This window comes from Cotesia typhae, unplaced genomic scaffold (assembly GCF_013202065.1).
Source record: "Cotesia typhae breed Kobodo isofemale line unplaced genomic scaffold, CoteBio_Ctyphae contig_26, whole genome shotgun sequence".
NCBI lineage: Eukaryota > Metazoa > Arthropoda > Insecta > Hymenoptera > Braconidae > Cotesia > Cotesia typhae.
Window position 1 is genome coordinate 4,102,002 of NW_027423732.1, and position 21,476 is coordinate 4,123,477.

The window sequence follows — 21,476 nt, forward strand, 5'->3', positions numbered from 1 at the left end:
CCGATTTCTAACTACTGTCACCCGCACAGAGACGAATCATATACTAGGGTCGTTAACTCGGCTCACAGGAGTAACAGCCCAGCGACGAAACATAGACCTAGATGTTCTGCAGCACACTCTCATAACCCACACCAGCTACAGCAGTAACAGCCCAGCGACGAAACATAGACCTAGATACTCTGCAACTCACACATAACCCACACTTGTCTCACACTCACACTACTAACTTGACTCTACTTTATAAATTTTACTTTAATAAAAATTGACTGTAACTAATTTCAATTAAATATTCCAAATCAAATTATTCAATCATTAGTAATTTAATAAAACGATAATTTTCAATTAACAATTAATTTCTAACTAACTACGACAATTCTCAAATTCCAATTGTTAATTTTAATTCTATTAAAATATTAGATGGATTAAAACTCCTCAGTAACTTATAATCATGGTATTAACAATATACAATAACTATTTAAAACAAAAGGTCTTAATACCTTGAATTAACTTTTGATAATTAAATAAATCACAATATAAAATTCTCAATCACGTTCAAAATTATTAACACAAGTTTAATTAATGAATTCTGACTAAACTCTTACTGTGACAATTTTTGACTCAATTAACTAATTTCTAGGACTTAATGTCCACGCCGATAATTAACAAGTTTCAGTAATTTCAATTTGACTACTTCACGGACTTAATCCCCAAAAATTACTAAATTTCCACGTGATATAAAATAATTAGTTTTACAATAAAATATTTTCAATAAATAATTCCTAATATAATATTCTTAATAATTTTCCAATCTATCCTATTTTCAATAATAAATTCAAAATATAACAATCCCAGTAATTAATTCTTAATATAAAATATTGTCAACAATTTTCTGATCGTTTTATCAATTATAAAAATTCGACACAATTCGAAATATTCAATTTTCAATTGCTAGAACATTCGCTAGCTGTTTTTGCTTGACCTTGGGTATTGGAATTTACTGCGCCACAAAACTGACGGTTGACCAAAATTCCACGAATAAAAATTTGTCGATTTTTTTCAATGACAAAAATTAATCAATTTTTACTAAATTAATTGTTATAAAAATTACAACAATAAAATTAACGAAACTTTCGGATGTTAATTTATTAATTGATAATTTTTCCGGTAATTAAAATTTCCCCGCAAGGTCGACTGAGTGATCCTCGGGTATAAACCCCCATGAAAATCACTAAATCCAAAAACTAGCAAATGTTCTACGATTTAATTATTGAATAAGATTTTCGTCGATCAACGATCCAATTGATAAACAATTAGGAGAAGTAACTGGGCGTTGGATAAACCGCGGTCCACTTCCTTTCCACAGAGCAATAATTGACACCTTGACGAACAAAACGATGGTCTAACTCACTCGTTGAGGATGAAGTCCTAGTTGTAGTTGGCTTCCTTCGTCTCGTCACTACTCTCGGGAACGGTCCTTTTCGATTTCCGTGGCACTCAGTCTGGTGGTCACACTACTTCTCCCTGTTCCACTGCACGGCTCACCTATTTTAACCCAAACTCACCCCCTCCTATTCTCCCTTTAGGCCCGAAGATCGAGACGCGCCAGTGCTATGTCGAATAATTATCGATATTCGGTGACTTATCGATTAAGGGTAATTTTACCCTGTTACAATATATATATATATATATATATATATATATATATATATATATATATATATATATATATATATAAATACATACATATATAAACTTTTGACCCATATGAATTTTTCGACTCAGCTCGACGTGTATAGTCGAAATATAGCAAAATTTTTTAAAAGTTCCGTCATGAGGACCAATGCAATAGTTAGATTTCTATGAAATCTACTAAAAATTGAAATAATAATGTAGAGAAAAAATTGTCAGTTTTTAATTTTTTCCTCAGCCATTTAGCTATTTCTTGCATTTCTAGTTTTCATTTTTTACTTTATAAAAAGTAAGTTGTCAAAATTGTTAAAATCTCAAAAAACTTAAAACAAAAAAAATCAAAATTTTCGAAAAAGTTTGAATCTTTGAAAAATATTAAAAATTGACGAGTGTTATTTATTTTAGAAAATTCAAATTTGGATAAAAATTTCTATTTAAGAGCTGTAATACTGCTTTTTTACATTTGTCACACGACATAATTTTATTTGGAAACTGTAATAGTTATTTATTTTTTTTTTTTTAGCCAGTATCAAACAATGCATTTATTTATTACCATGTTGACATCAATCGTGCGAATGTTAATACGTCAAATAATTTGTTGAGGTACAACACTTCAGACATTGACGATGAAGAAACTGCTGATACAAGTACAGATGCCGACAGCTCTGAAGATGATGAAGATGAAGACAATTATCATTGCAATGAAACTGTGTTCTTGGACGTCGTTGAACAGAATATTTCTTTTACTGATGAGATAGAAGTTGATAATGATAACGATAATGATGATTACAACGATAACAATGATAACAACGATGATAATGATAACACCGATAATAATTATAACAACGATAACAATGATATAGATAATGAAAGTGACGAGGCTGAATTTTTATCTATCAATTTTTCTACCAAATACCAATATCCACTAATTTCGAAAAAACATTTAAAAATGAAGGATCACTTTTTGTCCGTTATTGCTACATCCATAAAGCACCGTATGTCGTATGAAGCCGTTTTAGACATTTTTTGGTGGAATAAATCATCACATGTATTTAGTAGTTTACCAACAACTAAAGAAGCGTTATGGAGAGCATTAAGCCGCAATAACTCAATAATTTCACGCTACTATTATTGTAAGTTGTGCACTACATACTTAAGTCGGAAAAATGATCGTGACATGTTACAAACCGAATGTTTTCGCAAAAAATGTGGACCTACAAAATCTGAAGAACATTTAGGATTTTTTAGGATCAGCTTGAAATCACAATTAAAACAATTGTTGAAAATTCCCAACATGGAACAATGCTTAAGATACCGATTTTCAAGACAAAAAAAAACATCTATGCGATAGAAGACATCTATACCGGTGAAGCATACAAAAAACTATCTTCAAAAGGACAGATTTTGGAGCAATGGTATAATTTTTCTTTCACCATGAACACCGACGGCTCTCAAATATCTAATTCCTCTCGGTCGAGTGCTTGGCCCGTGTATGTAGAGCTCAATGAATTGCCGCCACATATGCGCAAAAAATATGTAATGTTAGCAGCAATATTTGTTGACGACAAACATCCCAAGATGAACAATTTGCTGCGACCTTTCACAACAGAATTGAGAAAATTGTACACAAAAGGAGTAACGTGGAGACCTTCTGAAACAATCAAAGTAACTTCAAAATTTATTGTTGTTACCTGCACTTTAGATGCACCGGCTCGTGCAGCAGTGGTTCGCATAAAAAATTTTAATGGTTACTTTGGCTGTACATTTTGTTATGCGAATGGTGAAAGTCACGAGGAAAATTCATCTATCCATTTAGTCAGTCTTATGGCAAATTAAGAACTGACTGCGAGTTGTTAGCGGACATGAAATTTGTGACTAAAGAAGGTATTTAGCGGTATGATATAAAAGGATTTTCTGCATTAACAGCTTTACCATTGTTTAGTATCACCAAAGGTGTAGTCGTTGATACTATGCATGCAGCTTTCTTAAGAGCTGCAAAATTACATATGACAATTCTGCTAACGACAACAAAAGCTTCCTATTATATTGGATACCCCTATGTGATAAAATTGCATTCAATGAGCGTGATGGAGTTTTTTTTGAATTTAAAAAAATTGTCCAATTTCAAATAGATGATAATTTGATTTCAGGTTTGATTGCTCAGAATTTTTCACATGCTTGCTATGAATTCGATACTCAATTTATTCAAGAAGTTGATAAAAATCATACCGACTTCATTCAAGAAACCTCTAGAATAAGACCGACGATAAAAATAACAACCATCGGAGCAACATATGCAATCAAACTTGCAAATTGTTGGGAACAGATTGATGGAGGATAAATTTTTCTATTTTCTGAACGTATTGTTGCGTAGAGTATAATTTTTTTTTGATCATATAAATAATTATGTATTAATTGAATTTATTGATTTCCGAATATTTTACAAAAATTAATATTTTTCTATATTTTGTATTTATGATAAATAATAAATTTTTTTAAATTAATTATCTCATACTAATTAATAATACGACTTATTTTTTTTCTAATATAAATTGATTATTTTTAAAGGTAATGAATTCGTCCCGAGCGTACTTTTGGTAAGTTTTACTTTTGGTAAGTTTTTGTACACTAAAAAATATTTGAATTAATATAATTTAATGTAAAATATCTATAGAATTTGAGATTTCATAAAGATTATATTTTGAAAATTGAGTCTTTAAGTATAATTTTTCTTGTTGTATGCGTTCAAGGATACCATGCTTTATTTTATTAATTGTACATAAGATAAACAAACGGGAAAACACAGTCAAAGGAAAGCGATCCTGTGAATTGACTGTGAATTGACAGCCAGAAAATTGTCGAATCGTCGTGAATTGACGGTGAAAACGTAGTGAATTGCTGGTCGAATCGTAGTCAATTGACAACGTTACCACTATCATTTCCTGAAACATTGACCTCGAAATACTCATTCCCCCGCAGTAGAAACATGGTGTATCGACGGTCGAAACGTCTTATTTTCATGAATTAGGAACAACCTTTCTTCAGTGGAACGATTATTTTGTCACTATTTACTCACCATCCTTAGATAGTGACGGAACGAAACAAATACACCAGTTTTCCACTGTGAATTGACGATACTAAAACCCTGAATATAACGTGAAACGACCGTATTACTAATCAACCGTGAATCGACGATGTTTTCACTATAGACTCACCTTGAATCTACCGTGAGCATGAAACCGCCAGGGAAAGATTATTAATAAACTTTTTCTCCCAGCAATCTCAAATTTCTTACTGCATATAGAAATAATTCTGAGAAATGTTGATGAATTTGTTTATTTATTGAGAGGGGATCATCCTATAAAGACAGACGATTTGAGCAGAACTGTATAAGTTGAACATTCAGAGTTGCATTGTGTGGTAGAATAATTATATTAGTACGTATATTATTTAGTTGAACAAATTTCTCTAGTTGAAAAAAATATTGAAAATTTGTTGATTTTAGTACGCTATGGATTACTCAAAAGTTAACGTTATTGGTCGTTGTGAAGATGTTTGCCATCTAAAAAATTGTCGACTGATGATGTATGGAAAAGTTGATGAGTCACGATCAACTTTGAACCAAACTGTCTTTTCCAAAATGATCACAGATTCTGCACTGACGTCGGCAATGGTTATTTTAGCTCCATTCAAGTTACCGGTCAAAATTAATTGACGCTGTAAAGCTAATTTCATAACGTCCATCAAAACAAAATTTGACAATTCGATTTCCCACTCAACTGGTGATACGATTAAGTCCACATTCAAATTTGGAAGGGCCATGGGTAGTTTTCCTTTAAAAATCAAAAAATTAATCAGTAAAAAAATTATACAGTACTCAATGAAAAAAATTTTTTTTAACTATTTAAAAAATTTAAAAACGTAAGTTTTTTTCAAGTGACCAATTTCAAATAATAAAAATTCTTCTCACCTAGATTCGTCAGGAGAAAAAAACAACTTTCGACAAAAAAATAAAAACTAGGATTCACTCAGAAATTTGACAGAAATTTTTTCACTTGCATGCACATGGTCACGTTGATGAACTGATTCAGTTTGATGGTTAGTCCACTTATACGTATTTATATAGAGCAAAAATACACTCAAAACTTGTAGATGTGACAATTAATGAGTATCTGTGTGGAGTAAATAGAACTTATTGATATTTCGGATACACAAGTAGATAAACAGGGGACTTCGCCCCCTCGGTAAAACAGACTGTGGGTTCTGATCCGAACTATTTACCGACGGGTGATAACTGATGTTTACGATTTCGACAGATATCTGTTTTTCTAGCGGTTGGTAATTTACTACCGGTCGATAATGTGCTGCCTGTCTTTTTGTCGGCTGTCAATGTTGGGGGGAGTAAGTCAACCATTTCGGGCCGACGTAATTCCACCATTTCTGGCCGACTCTGCCTCAGCCCTTTATTACTATTTTGCAATTACAATTACGCCTTAATTTTTTGGGTATAGTATGATCACTTACCCCTTCTTTATATCTTGATGGTTTAATTTTCTTGTTTTAAGTTATGTAAAATGGGGATCATCAAATAATTAACTCATGATTTTACATCTTTCTGTTCAGTCTATTCCGATTGTTCTTGTGAGTTTCAAATACTAGCACAATGGAATTCATAATTGATTTTAATAGTTTCATTATACCAGATGGTGTGTTTGTTGTTAAAGAAATATAGGTAATACAAGTTCATAATGAATCCTTGACTTACAATGTCTACGATTGCGAGCATTATGTGTTTCGTCCACCTGAAAAATACATCAATGCATTGATCATGCGTGAAAATCAAGATCAAGTTGGAAATAAACATGGTATTTTGTGGGATTATGGTGCATCACCTTATGAATTTTTCGAACAAAAACTCAAGGCTTGGGTGCAAAATGCTCGCTATTTTTATGTTCTTGCATCTCAAAAATACAAGTAGTTGGGACATCTAATTGATAATGCTGTTCCAATCATTGATATTGAACACATGAGATTTTATTCACCTGACAATGTGGAAGATTTCGCAAAAGTGAGGTGTTTGATTCGTGAGTTTCATTCTAAAAGAGGAAGGTTCGCATGTGCATTTCAAAATGCACAACAACTCAAGCATTGGTTTATGGACTATTGGAGGGTTAAACCATCTTATGAAAAATCAGTACAAATATTTTATCAACTGGCTGATCTCCGTAAAATGCACCCACTTAACATTGCTTATTTGGATGATCATTTTATATAGAGATTTGCTAAAAATCGAATTTGTCATGTTTGGCACAAATTATCAATTGATTTGCAAAATAATGAAAAAATTATGGTTTATAAATTTTGTGTTAAACATCATAAGGATGGATGCGTAGACTGGGACATATCAGGAATTTATATGTATCCATATCAAAAAGATTGTTATACTTGTAATTCTAATAAATAAATATCTGACTTAAAAATTTTTTTACATGTTTTATTTTAGGTTATGTTTTTTCTTAATCTTATAGTTATTTGATAATTTTTTATGAAATATCTAATAGTTATGAATAATTTAACCATTGTTTTAAAAAATTATTTATTTTTTATTAAAAAAAGTTTTTTAATTAGTACAGGTTCTATAATTTACTTAATTGTTCGATTTTCAGCTGAAATAATTTTTTTCTTAGTACAGGATCTATAACTTTACTTGTACGTTTAATTCTTTCTCTGAATCTCTCTCTATCTCTAGCTGCTCTTTCCCATTCTCCTTGTCTTGCAAGTTGATATGCTGAAGCCCAAACATGGATGTAATGCATAGTCGGTGTCAAATTGAATCTAACAGTCATTGTTTTGTTTTACATTAATTTTCTCACAGTGTTGCTTATATTCAACAATACGATCGTGAATAATTAGACAATACGCAGTTGTATTGGCTGGAAATGGAGCTAATGATTCAAATTCCAATCTAATATCTACTGGTCCAGATTTTATAGCCTCGTTTTGCTTAGAGCAGTCGATGACACAAAGTGGTGCTTCTTCTAAGAATTTTTTCTTAGTCAATATCGGTTCTGCTTCTTTATTGTACTATGACGTTTGAAAGTTCGAGTACATATCATATAACAAAGCATACTGGTTGTTATTTATATTTAGATTTAAGTCCCCATAAGGATAGCTTTGAGAATTCAAAAATAGCTTGATGTTTCGAATCTGGCAATGATCAAATTTACTGGAATTCTTTTTAGCATCATTCTTTCTTGCTGTTTGGAATCCAAGAATCACACAACGTGGCTTCTCTAGCTGTGTTGAGGTTTTGACAGCCCAAATTTGATTTGAAGTTGCAGGTAACAATGGATATTCATATAATTCCCAAGTTCTGAAACTTATTGGAATAGCTGGATCGCCAGTAATATAATTCAATGTTTGGATTTTTTCTTTGTCTGATGGTGTTATGTATGGCATAATCCATTCAATTTTTTGAAGAGTAACTTTTACTTTTTCTGCTGCTGCGTTCATTTGTATATAAGCATTTATATCAGTATTAGCTATTGTAAGAATGATTTCAAGCTGAACATTCATTAGAATTTTTAAATAATCTTCTGCGAAACCGCACAATATATTCAGTGGAATGGATAAATCAAAGTATCCTTCTTCATTGGTGACTTCAGCTCCATCATTTGTATACCAGCCGGCATTTTCTAAACTGCTTAATTGATTTGGACTCAAAGACAAGTATCCTTTCATCGTACTGGTGATACCAACATTGGTATTTCGATCAATTTCAACACCATTCATCAATAAACGGAATTCTTTAATCATGTGACGATGCTCATGTTGATAAGCTTTGTAGTAGCAGCAACAGCGGTGTTGTCGTCTTTTGTAAATTTACCAAGAACATGTAGTGTACTTTTGCTCGGAAGTATGTACAAATTCTGATTTTGAATGGTAATACGAACTTCATCATTATTATTCAGTGTTGATGAAGCATATGGCTGATGGGCATGTGACTCATAATGAGCAATTGACTCATCAAAAATTATTGGTTGTTGACTATTTAAGATATCTGCCATTATCGTCTCGAGCGCCTGTCTCCTATTGTACCGTTTTGTCACCTTTTTCTGGACCGTTGTATTTTGAAGATCCCTTAATTTTTTCAGATTTTTCGTTGCAACTATCCTTACAAAAATCTCTACCGTATTTACGTTGTTCACTTTCTAAATATTTATTTAAACTGTCACAAACTGGATTGTTCGACATTACTCACGAATAATTTACTTTCGTCGAGGTATTATACACTCAAGACAACAGAAGTTTATTTTTATTTTATGAATTTTTCACGTAATTTTAATCCGAGATTCTTGAGGAATTCTGCGTTCTGACGTGTTAATACTCTGTCAGGTACTCGTCGACTGATATTTTTCACCCATGTTGGTTTGTTTTTATACCCAGAACCAATTTTTGTATCAAAAACTATACCCATTATTAAGTAGTTTTCACATGTAATCTGATAGTAATAATTTTACCTCTAAAGTTCACTAATTTTCCGTCCTGATCAACTATTCGAAGTCTCACATTGTGTATAGCGTTTGCGACGACTGGAAGGTAAATGACATGTGTTGGTATTTCAACAATCTTAAATCCTGGTGGAACACCTGGAAAAAATTTATGAATTGTGTGAACTTTGTATTCATTTATATATGCACCTGATGTGATATTACATTCAATTCTTAGAGCGTTGAGTTTCAATATGGTTACAGGCAGATCTGATGAATGAGTTTTGTGAGGTTCAAGGAGACGGTTTGTGAAACCCAATAGTTGGCCAATAGAATCTTTAGGTCTAAAGTCAATAAACTGATCACATTTAATCTCACTTTTCAATTCATTGTTATTGGCTTTAATACTGATACTGATTTTCGGTAATGATTTTCGTATGTAACATTCAATATCTGTAATTTCATAACTACCTGTTGGTATAGTTAGAACTTTATTATCAACAGAGATTGTATTCTTATCATTCGTTGTGATTTCCATGAATTCCTTAGAATTATTTGTTGGAAATGTCACTTCATTATTTAGAACAGAATTTATACTATCACCATTTTTTGTAATTATTGCAACATTTCTTTTCGACTTTTTTGTTTTTTTACTATTTACTTTTTCACTAGTAATATTATTTTTATTATCTCCAACGTTGTCCTCTGAATAAGACACATAAAATTTATTAGCACCAACATCTATATTAGGTATCGAATTAAATGTCAGTAACTCTACAAATACCAACACATAATTTTTAGCTGGTGATAATTCAATCGGTGGAAAATAGTTAGCTTCCAGCACTGAGGATGATCCAGTCAGTGTTAACGTAAATGACTCAGCCATGTCTGATAAGTTGAACAGTAAGTCACTTTAATTTATATTGTCCAACTAAAAATTTAAGGCATAAATGCCCACATATAATTGAATCAAAATTTTGATATCTTTCATGATTATATTTTACGCTACCAACATCGAGATAATCCATAAGGTCTTGGGGTGGCTGTAAATTACCAAAACTGTCAAAATAAATTACATTATTACCAATTTTTTTGTATGCCACCCAATGAGTACCTGGTCCATCTTTATCATCTAGATTGATAATTGCTAATTCATTGTTTCTAGGTCCAGATTTTGGTAAGTCAGTTCTCATAAAAACTCCACGGAAATTTGGAATTTTCAAAACCTTAGCATATTTCAGTATATCGACATTTGTTAATGCTCGATGTGGTAGCTCTACTTGTTTTTTGTCATCTTCTTGCATCCTTTGCCTGCAGGATACGGTCTTAAATATAATCCCATACCACGTCTGTATGGTCTTAAATATAAGCCTTTACCCATGACTATCTCTTCTATCTTCATGTTATGACGTGTGGCTTCTTCCAATTGTTTTTTAGCAGCATTTGCATCATTTATACTTTTTGCAATTCCTGCGGCCCCACCAGCGAGAGACCCAATAGCAGAGAGCCCCGCAAAAATTGGAATCAAAAATGGAAGTACTCCTCCTATTTTTGATGGGATTGGTAAAATACGAGGCACTTTTTCATTTTTCTTACCGCCCGATTTTTTCACCGCTTCACGAGCTCCTTTGAGCGCTGATTTTATACGATCTCCACCTGCTGTCATAGACTTTTTAGCCGCTGTTACAACTTTTGTTAGCGCTACTTGAGGTTTTTGGCTCATTTTTCTTTTTTTGCTACGTTTTTTACTAACTTTTGTCCTTTTACTGGTGTTACGTTCTGGATTTTCCGAACTTCAATAATTATTTCCAGGCCGGCCGCGTTAGCTGATCTATAGATCCCCGGTGGACCGCACAGATAATGTCTCGTACCATGATTTTTATTTATAAGATTATTATTAATTTTTACTGATGGAAACAGGGTGGAACAGCTAGTAAGCGCTCACCCCTATAGAAATATTAGGAAATAGGGTGAAACGCTAAGAAGTGCTCGCCCGTATTAGAAGTAATTAGTCAAGATTAACATTGTAACATAAAATTTTAATGATAATAAAAAGGTTAGATAGAAGCCGGTGGACAAGGTCCGAGCTCGAAGAGCTCTCCCGGTCGACTGACTTAGTTAATTATTTAATTACACAAATGATCAGTAGCAGCCATTGTTGGGCTCAGGTTACATCTCGGGAACGTCGTCGAGGCCCGGATCCCATGCTGACGTAGGTACATTAACGTTTCGCGGGCCGCGATGACTTCTTATCGTCTAAAATTTCCGTTGCCGCGTTGCCAATTCAGCAACGAAGCAACGAATCTCCTTTGGAATGTAATTCTGAGAAAATCATTTAATAATTTTACAATAAATTATCGGTTTACAGTTCAAATTTTTGCCAGAACATCACACTGGATTTTTTCAGCCCCATTCCAAATCGTCTCTTGACATTAATTATTTTATTAACAGTCCATGCAGCAGCTTTTTTTCCAATACCAGAGTCTGCTGCTTTAAATCTTTGCCAGGCTTTTTCGGCTAATACTTTATCAGCCTCGTGGCGAACTTCTAAATTATCTCGATTGGTAGAGTAGGCAATATCGTGCTCTTTACACGCAGCGTCTAAAGGATTAATTCCAGGATCTCCACGAACTAATCGTTTCGCTAGCTTTGTACCAGGTCCACAATACTGATAACCTGGGATATGAAGTTCAACTGGTAATTTGTTGATAAGATTATTTATGAAGCCCTTACCACATTTACTCTTCATAACGATACCATCACAACTGGTCCAACAATTTTATAAAAGCTGGTATTTATACCTGATTAGTGAAGTCGATACTGCAACTTTGAGACATGAACTTCAAAAAACAGAAAAATAAGTTGCCTGTGATCAATTTTGATCAAATTGTTCTTGGTACAGGAACAAAAAAAAATTAAAAGACACGGTTCGTTATTACCAAATAGTGTACGCGCAGTGTTTTGCGGACCATCAAATTGTGGAAAGACGAACGCTCTGTTGTCTCTCATTACACATCCAAACGGTTTGAGTTTGACAATATCTATCTTTATTCGAAGTCTCTGAACCAACCGAAATACTAATTTCTAGCATCTTTGTTAAAACCTATTAAAGATATTGGATTTTATACATTTGATGAACATGAAGCGGTAGTGACACCTGATGATGTAAAGCCTAATTCATTGATGATATTTGATGATGTTGCATGTGAAAAATAAGATCACATCAGAGATTACTTCTGTATGGGTCGACACAAAGGTGTAGACAGTTTTTATCTTTGCCAAACTTATACACGTATACCAAAACATTTAATTCGAGACAATGTTAATTTTCTGGCATTATTTCGTCAAGATGAAATGAATTTAAAGCATGTATACGATGATCATGTAAATACAGATATGTCATACAATTTATTTAAAGATTTGTGTTCAGTTTGCTGGAATGATGGGAAGTATGGCTTTGTAGTCATTGATAAAGACAGTGAGTTGAATAGTGGAACATATAGAAAAGGTTTTGACTGTTTTATCAGTACAAATTGACCAACATTCAATTAATTATAGTCATAGATGCTGTGAGTATCAGTGCACCAACATGAAACCGGAAGAAATTACAGAGCGAAAAGATATTTTACGTCAAATATCTCAGGTTAGTGATGCTATTAGACAAAAGCATAAATTGTTGAAAATGGGGAAAGATACCGCCCAAAAAAAATCTGGATGAACTATTTAAGCCCGTAGTAACACCACTGCAAAGCCTAATTGAATCATCACAGAAATAATTTAAGCAAGAAGAAACTGAAAATAAAATCAAAGAAGAAAATGAACTTGCATTGGTTGAAAAAACCCAAAATGATGAAATAACTAAGTATGATAGTTTAATAACAGATGATGACACAGCTAACAGTAAAATTGATGAAATGCAAATATCTCCTGTAAATACAAGTACTCCAACTAAACCGAATTTATTGACCAAATACTTGAATAATTTAAATAAAAAGCATCGTACGATTGATTTAAGATATGGTGTGCGTAAAAAAAACCATGAATTATATATAGGTGATTCAGCTGTAAAATTTATTGGTAATACTATTCATATAAAGGATAATACCTATCCAACAACTGAAGGTTTATTGGAGTTAGTATTCCAAAAATCACCACAAGATTCACTGATCACTCAAGATGATTTACAAAAATATTTTGAAATTATGGAGTTTACAAATATGCACAAAAAAAATTATAAATCAGACAATGGTATTTATCGAGATTATTCTCAAAAGTATGAGAAATATATTGCTGATTATCTTGCTAAATATACTGGTGAAGGATTACCAAAATTTATGATAGCAAAAAAACGAAAGGCACACATGGATTATGTTTACTGGGATGATCCAAATGAATTGGTTGACAGACTACATTTGCTTATGGCATCTCAAGCTGCTGGTGATTCAAGCCACACCAATTAAATTATTTCAATTATTGAAGAGTTGAGGGAGGCTGGAGTTATATATTAGCAACAGTTTGTAACAGTTTTACCTGCTCAGGTTAGCCCCTAATCAATTTTATAAATAACTAAACAAAACTAACAACAATAAAAATTATCAGGGCGCCACCAGGATTATTAATCACGGTTCCTGGAACCGGTCCAGAGCTGAGAAAACTTATCTTAGGGTAGAGAGAGTGGAGGAAGGTGCTATTGAATAATAAAAATTTAATTAACAATATACCGGTATTTATTAACAATAAAAATTTTACAAACTTAACAAATTTAAGCGCTCACTCACACACTTATAATCTAACGAAGCGGAGAATAACTGCGAAATAAACGATATTTACAAACGAACCTTCCAATGACGATACGATGACTAGACGGGCTTTTTCGAACAAACGGTCTCCCACACCTGTCTTAGAACTAAACTTAAAATTAAACGTCCACCGGACGACCAAAACTAACTAACTTTATACACTTTATAACTTAAAATTAAGTCCACAGGACTACCGCACTTAACACTATTAACACTCTCTATCACGCATAACCCATACAATTCTTCACACACATAACCCACACTTCGCTTAATTGATTTTACAATATTAATAGAATGAATGAATTTAATTTAATTACAATATTCAATCATTCAATCATTGGTCAATTTTTTTTTTAACGACAATTTTCAATTTACAATCAATCTCTAAATAGCTTTGAACTAATCTCTATAGAACCAGAGGCTTAATGCCTTGAATTAACTTAATCACAATATAAATCTTTCATTCACTTCAAAATTATTAACATAAGTTTAATTAACTAATTCTGATTAACTTTTACTATGACAATTCTAACTCACTTAACTGATTTCTTGGACTTAACATCCACGCCGATAATTATTAAGTGTCAGTAATTTTAATTTAATTCCTTCACGGACCTAATCCCCTTAATTTACTTAAATTTATACTTGTTAAAATAGTTTTATAATATGATCATTTCGATAAAAATTTCCTAATATAATTTTCTTAATAAATTTTCCTTGATCGGTATTGTTTTTCAATAATAAATTCTTACTATAATATTCTTCACAATTAATACTTAAAAATTTTCCGATCTGTCTTATTTTCAATAATAAATTCTAAATATAATAATCTTAGTAATTAATTCTTAATATAAAATATTGTCAACAATTTTCTGATCAATTATCAATTATAAAAATTCGACACGAGTCGAAATAGTCAATTTCAATTGCTAGAACATTCGCTAGTCAAGTCTTTGCTTGACCTTGGGTATCGGAATTTATGCGACACAAAGACTGACGCTTGACCAAAATTTCACGAATAAAAATTTGTCTAGTTTTCTCAATGACAAAAATCAATCAATTTTACTCAGTTAATTATTGAAAAATTAATTTAATGAATTTTCTTAGATGTTAGTTAATTGATTGAAAACTTTTAGATATTAAAAATTTCCCCCGCAAGGTCGATCGAGCGATCCCCGGGTATAAACCCCCATGAAAATCACTCAATCCAAAAACTAGCAAATGTTCTACGATCTATTTATTGAATAAAAAAAAAGAAAGGAAGAGGAATGATAGACCGAGTACAAACCGCGGTCTATCTTCCACCCACGGAATGAAATAATGTACCTGGGTAATTGTCTTACTACGTCCACGATGTCTGTCTACCGTGGTGAGTCCTCCAGGTACCGGTTGTTAGATTCTTTTTCACTCCGGGGAATTGTCCTCACTCTAAGTTCAGTTTTTCCTGTAACAGAACCAAAGTTAGAAATTTTGTCTAAAAGATTGGAAAGACAATCTTAAAAAAAATCATCGCAGCGTTCCGAAAATTCACGTGCAAAAAAAATAATTACCTGCTCTTTCGTTGAGTAGTGACCGGTGCGGCTGACTATCAAACCTCTTCTGATTTTGTCACTCTCCGACTCCCGAGCACTTACCCATTCCACCCCCTCTTAATTACTAAACGGAAGACCCCGAAGATCGGGGCGCGCCAGTGCTGAGTCGACTAATTATCGATCTCTGGCGACTTATCGATTTAGAGTAATTTACCCTGTTATAAGTTTATAAAATATTTTATTATTCACTGGTTATCAGTCAAAGTAAACAGAACAATGAGCATTGATATATTTGGACGATCGTTGAAAATTGGTGTTGGAGTCAGCGGACCACCAGGACCACGTGGACAAGGTTTCAAAATAACTATTGATGGACAATATGATATAGAGAATAAGAGACTGTGTAATGTTGATAATCCTATAAGTGTTAATGATGCAGCAACTGTACAATTTGTAAAAAAAGAACTGTCTGTAATGTATAACAGTTTCATGACAGAACAATCAGAAGTCATTTCACATTTGCACTCCCAAGTGGTAATGTTAGAGACTTCATTTAATTTATTAAAAACAGAAAATGAAAAATTAAAAGTGATAATAAAACGACAGTGTAACCGGGGGGTTTAACCCAGGTCCAGTTAGCTACCCCTTTCCTCTTAAGAAAGGGCGCCACTGGGATTTTAGACACGGTGTCCTAGAAACCGGGAAAGCATGAGAGGGAAAAGACAGGGTCGTGAGAAGTCCGAGAAAGGCTGTAAATAAAACTGAGAAAATTTATTTATAAAAATTTAACTGATTTATTCAACCAACTCTACAAACTTAACAATTTCCTTAATACTAACTTAATTGTGAGAACCTCTCACCTACGTTGGCCCTTGCCAATTATTTCTACAACTTAAACTAACTTAATCGTGAGAACCTCTCACCTACGCTGGCCCTTGCCAATTTTTCTTACAACTAAATAACCAATTTATTCAACCTCGTCACTCTGACAGAATACCTTAAAATCTAATTTTTCCCCTCGTCAACCTGACGGCATATCAAAATTCTCAATTTTCACGTCAACCTGACGGATTCTCAATTAAACCTAATTCCACGTCAACCTGACGAATTCCTTATTCTGTCATTTTTCCTTACTTATCTATTACATCGTCCACCGGACGCTAACTCAATCTCTCTAACTTTTATTGCTTCTAAATTCTTCGAATTTTAATTCCAAATAACAATCAAATTTTCCCTACAATTCTTAATACAAAATTTTCAAATTCCCAATATTTATCACTTGTCGATTTTCCTAATTTATTCATTTCAATACAATCCTAATGACAGAATCTACAGAATTACTTTTCCAAATTTCTCAACCAAAATTCTTCAACTAAATTTCACCAAATTTCACTAAATATCTTCTGACAATTTTTTCTTTAATAATTTCCTAATTCCCAAATTTCCTCAAACACAATAATTAAAATTGCTTCATTAAATTTAGCCAACCGGCCTAAATTTTTCCTTCCACAATTGCCAAAAATTTAACACCTGACTATAAATGACCTTTATCCTAAACTACGTACTTATTCAAATTTATTATCAAATTCTCTGAACTAATTTTTAAATAATTTTTTGAAAATTATAAACAAAAGACCGAATTGAATTTAATTAATTTCTCATTTGCAGTTACTTAATAAATGCTTTAGTTCTATTGTCTTAATTACTAAATGACCTTGACGAACTTGTAACAGTTTTACCTGCTCAGGTTGGCCCCTAATCAATTTTTAATTTAACTAAACAAAACTAACAACAATAAAAATTATCAGGGCGCCACCAGGATTATTAATCACGGTTCCTGGAACCGGTCCAGAGCTGAGAAAACTTATCTTAGGGTAGAGAGAGTGGAGGAAGGTGCTGTTAAATAATAAAAATTTAATTAACAATCTGATCAGTTTTATTAACAATAAAAATTTACTAAACTTAACAATTTTTAGCGCTCACACACACACTTATAATCTAACGAAGCGGAGAACAACTGCGAAATAAACGATATTTACAAACGAACCTCCAATTTGACGATACGATGACTAGACGGGCTTTTTCGAACAAACGGTCTCCCACACCTGTCTTAGAACTAATTGGGCTTTTTCGAACAAACGGTCTCCCACACCTGTCTTAGAACTAATTGGGCTTTTTCGAACAAACGGTCTCCCACACCTGTTTTAGAACTAATTGGGCTTTTTCGAACAAACGGTCTCCCACACCTGTCTTAGAACTAAACTTAAAATTTAACGTCCACCGGACGACCAAAACTAACTCCACACTTTACAATATCTTATTCTCGACGAGCCCCTTTCCGGCGTCTACCCGTCGATTTCTAACTTATTCTCGACGAGCCCCTTTCGGCGTCTACCCGTCAATTTCTAACTTATTCTCGACGAGCCCCTCTCGGCGTCTACCCGTCAATTTCTAACTTATTCTCGACGAGCCCCTTTCGGCGTCTACCCGTCAATTTCTAACTTATTCTCGACGAGCCCCTTTCGGCGTCTACCCGTCGATTTCTAACACGTGCCCCTCCCGGCGTCTACACGTGACGGGCCCCTTTCGGCGTCTACCCGATTTCTAACTACTGTCACCCGCACAGAGACGAATCATATAGTAGGATCGTTAACTCGGCTCACAGGAGTAACAGCCCAGCGACTAAACATAGACCTAGATACTCCTGCAGCTTATACACACTTTACTACAGAACAACAGCCCAGCGACGAAACATAGACCTAGATGTTCTGCAGCACACTCTCATAACCCACACCAGCTACAGCAGTAACGGTCCAGCGACGAAACATAGACCTAATCACTCTGCAACTCACACATAACCCACACTTGTCTCACACTCACACTACTAACTTGACTTTACTTTATAAATTTTACTGTAATAAAATTGACTGTAACTAATTCTAATTAAATATTTTAGATCAATTATTCAATCATTAGTAATTTGATAAAACGATAATTTTCAATTAACAATGTATTTCTAACTAACTACGACAATTCTCAAATTCCAATTGTTAATTTTAATTCTATTAAAATATTAAAACAGCTTAAAATTCTTAAGTCATTATTTCGAACGAGAGGCTTAATACCTTGAACTAGCTTTTGTTAAATAAATTAATCACAATATAAATCTTACAATCACTTCTAAATTATTAACACAAGTTTAATTAACTAATTCTGACTAAGCTTTTACTGTGACGATTTTTGACTCAATTAACTAATTACTTGGACTTAATATCCACGCCGATAATTATCAAATGTCAGCAAAATTAATTTAATTAATTCACGGACTTAATCCCATAATTATTAAATTCACACTTGATGGAATAATCTTATAATATAATATTCTCCGTAATTTTCCACTCTATATTATCCTCGATAATTAATTCTCAAATTAGAATTCTTAATAATTAATTCTTGATATAAACCATTATCACTAGCGTTCTACTCGTCTAGGAGAAGTAACTGGGTATTGGATAAACCGCGGTCCACTTCCTTCCCACAGAGCAATAATTGACACCTTGACGAACAAAACGATGATCTAGCTCACTCGTTGAGGATGAAGTCCTGGTTGTAGTTGGCTTCCTTCGTCTCGTCACTACTCTCGGGAACGGTCCTTTTTGATTTCCGTGGTACTCAGTTTGGCGGTCACACTACTTCTCCCTGTTCCACTGCACGGCTCACCTATTTTAACCCAAACTCACCCCCTCCTATTTTCCCTTTAGGCCCGAAGATCGAGACGCGCCAGTGCTATGTCGAATAATTATCGATATTCGTTGACTTATCGATTAAGGGTAATTTTACCCTGTTACAAACTTAACTCGATTGGAATTTGCTAATTATGTAAAGACTACTCGAAACGCTTATTTTATTCTCAATAAAACTTAGATTGGTTAATTCGGCCTCATGACGATTAGAATGGCCTGAATAACCAGTTTACCTGAAGTTCCAATTATATCTGTCAACGATGGAGTTGTCCCAGAGTAAATAAAATTTTGCGAACAGCAACTTCTTTCAGCTTCTCGAGTCCGTAAATTCCTTTCCTCGTCTCCTCGATCTCAATTTTCTCTCGTACAAATTATCTCTGTAAAAGCCGATAAATAAATAACGGATCAAATACAAATTCGTCAGCCTAACGGCCTGACGGAATGAAGTTTTAATAAAGAATTAGAATATAACGGCTCGCTTCATTCCTCTTTCGTGAAGCCTCGAGCAAATTTTTACTTACGAAAAGTTTGATAGTAAGTTTAGTAGTCACTGGGCACTGTACACTCACAAGTCTCGTCCGCCAAAAGGTGCTGTTTTGGTCTTCGCCGGCTCTTTTATAACCTCTCTCTCAGGTTCTCGAATTATCCCATTATCTCGTTTCCGCTTAGATTTTCTGGGGGACAGCGGTGGGGACTTAGCGACCCGTACGACCCGGTGACGAATCTTACAACTAGCTACTCACGCTCAGAAGGTACAGCGTAGTCCCTACTCACCGCGACAAGATAACAGCGACACAAGCCCCGCGCGGGAATTCAAATTCCCTGTCACAACAGAAACATAAAAAAGAATTAATTACTGAGAATACTCAACGAATGAAGAAACTGGAAGCTATAATCAATGAAGGAGAAAAAATCAGTAATAGCACATGAACTTCATAAGCCAGCTCGAAGAAATTATCCACATCGTCATTTTGATATTCGTGGAATTGATGAAACTTGGCAAGCTGACTTAGTGGAGATGATCCCATATGCGAGAGTGAATAAAGGATATAAGTATTTATTAACAATTATAGATATATTTTCAAAGTGTGCCTGGGCAGTTCCAATCAAAAGGAAGACAGGTGTTGAAGTCACCAGTGCTATGAAGTCTGTGCTTGAGCAGGGGCGAGTCCCCAAAAATTTACATGTTGATCAGGGTAAAGAGTTTTACAATACAGAATTTAAAAAGCTCATGAAAGGTCACGACATCAATTTATATTCAACATATTCAAACATGAAAGCGAGTATAGTTGAGAGATTTAATCGAACTTTAAAAACTAAAATGTGGCGAGAATGTCAGCTCGTGGAAGTTACAAATGGATTGATATGCTTGCTGAGTTGGTAAATACTTACAATAATGCTAAACATCGCACAATAAAAATGAAACCTATTGGTGTAACTAAGACTCAGGAACGGTCATTGCTGGAAAATATTTATATACCAATGAAATCTCAATCATCAAAGAGGAAAAAAAATAGATTTAAAGTTGGAGATGTAGTTCGCATAAGCAGGTACAAGCATATATTTGAGAAAGGTTATACACCAAACTGGACAACGGAACTATTCACAGTTACAAAAGTGCGAAATACGGATCCGGTAACATATGAGCTGGAAGACTGGATTGGTATACCAATTAAAGGTGGATTTTACAACGAAGAACTCAGCAAAGCCAAGTACTCAGACATTTTCCTTGTTGAGAAAGTGTTAAAAAAACGTGGAAATAAATTGTATGTGAAATGGTTGAGCTTTGATAGTAAACACAATAGCTGGATTGATGAAACTCATATGTAAATAAATTATAGATGGAAGGTCTGATACATTGAATTAAAATAAAAAAATTTTAAAACATAAATTTTTATACTTTATTAATAAACCTTGAATTAGATTCACAATTATTTACATTAATTTTCTTTTTTTTAATTTTATTTTCTTAATTTTGTCTTGAGGATTTTCTATCTTCATTAATTCATTAACAGATACATTAAATCCCCATGGTAAAGTGTCAGTACTATTTTTTAATAACTGGCGTTTATCGTCTCACCAGCTTAAAATTAATTTTTTCTGAATTGTAGTACATACTTCATGATTTTTATTTTTAATTAAATATTGCTCATGCAATAAATTAACATGGCTATTCAGACATTCTTTGAAATCATTGAATGTAATGGTTGTCAAAGATGAACC

General features: G+C 33.4%; 1 protein-coding gene and 1 long non-coding RNA gene across 2 annotated transcripts; one reads left to right on the top strand and one right to left on the bottom strand.

Annotated features, from left to right (window-relative positions):
* Positions 1-17,534: 17,534 nt before the first annotated feature.
* On the bottom strand, positions 17,535-20,084 carry LOC141525308 (uncharacterized). The gene is made up of 2 exons (XR_012478836.1): positions 17,757-20,084; positions 17,535-17,615 (listed from the first exon to the last, which is right to left on the bottom strand). It is a non-coding gene; the product is annotated as an uncharacterized LOC141525308 (long non-coding RNA).
* A 501-nt stretch (positions 20,085-20,585) lies between these two features.
* LOC141525495 (uncharacterized) lies at positions 20,586-21,083 on the top strand. Its single transcript, XM_074240009.1, has one exon. The coding sequence runs from the start codon at positions 20,586-20,588 to the stop codon at positions 21,081-21,083; it is 498 nt and encodes a 165-aa protein (XP_074096110.1).
* The last annotated feature ends 393 nt before the right edge of the window (positions 21,084-21,476 follow it).

Coding starts and splice junctions, on each gene's coding strand:
- LOC141525495 (XM_074240009.1), top strand. CDS start 20,586: ATGTCAGCTCGTGGAAGTTACAAATGGATTGATATGCTTGCTGAGTTG.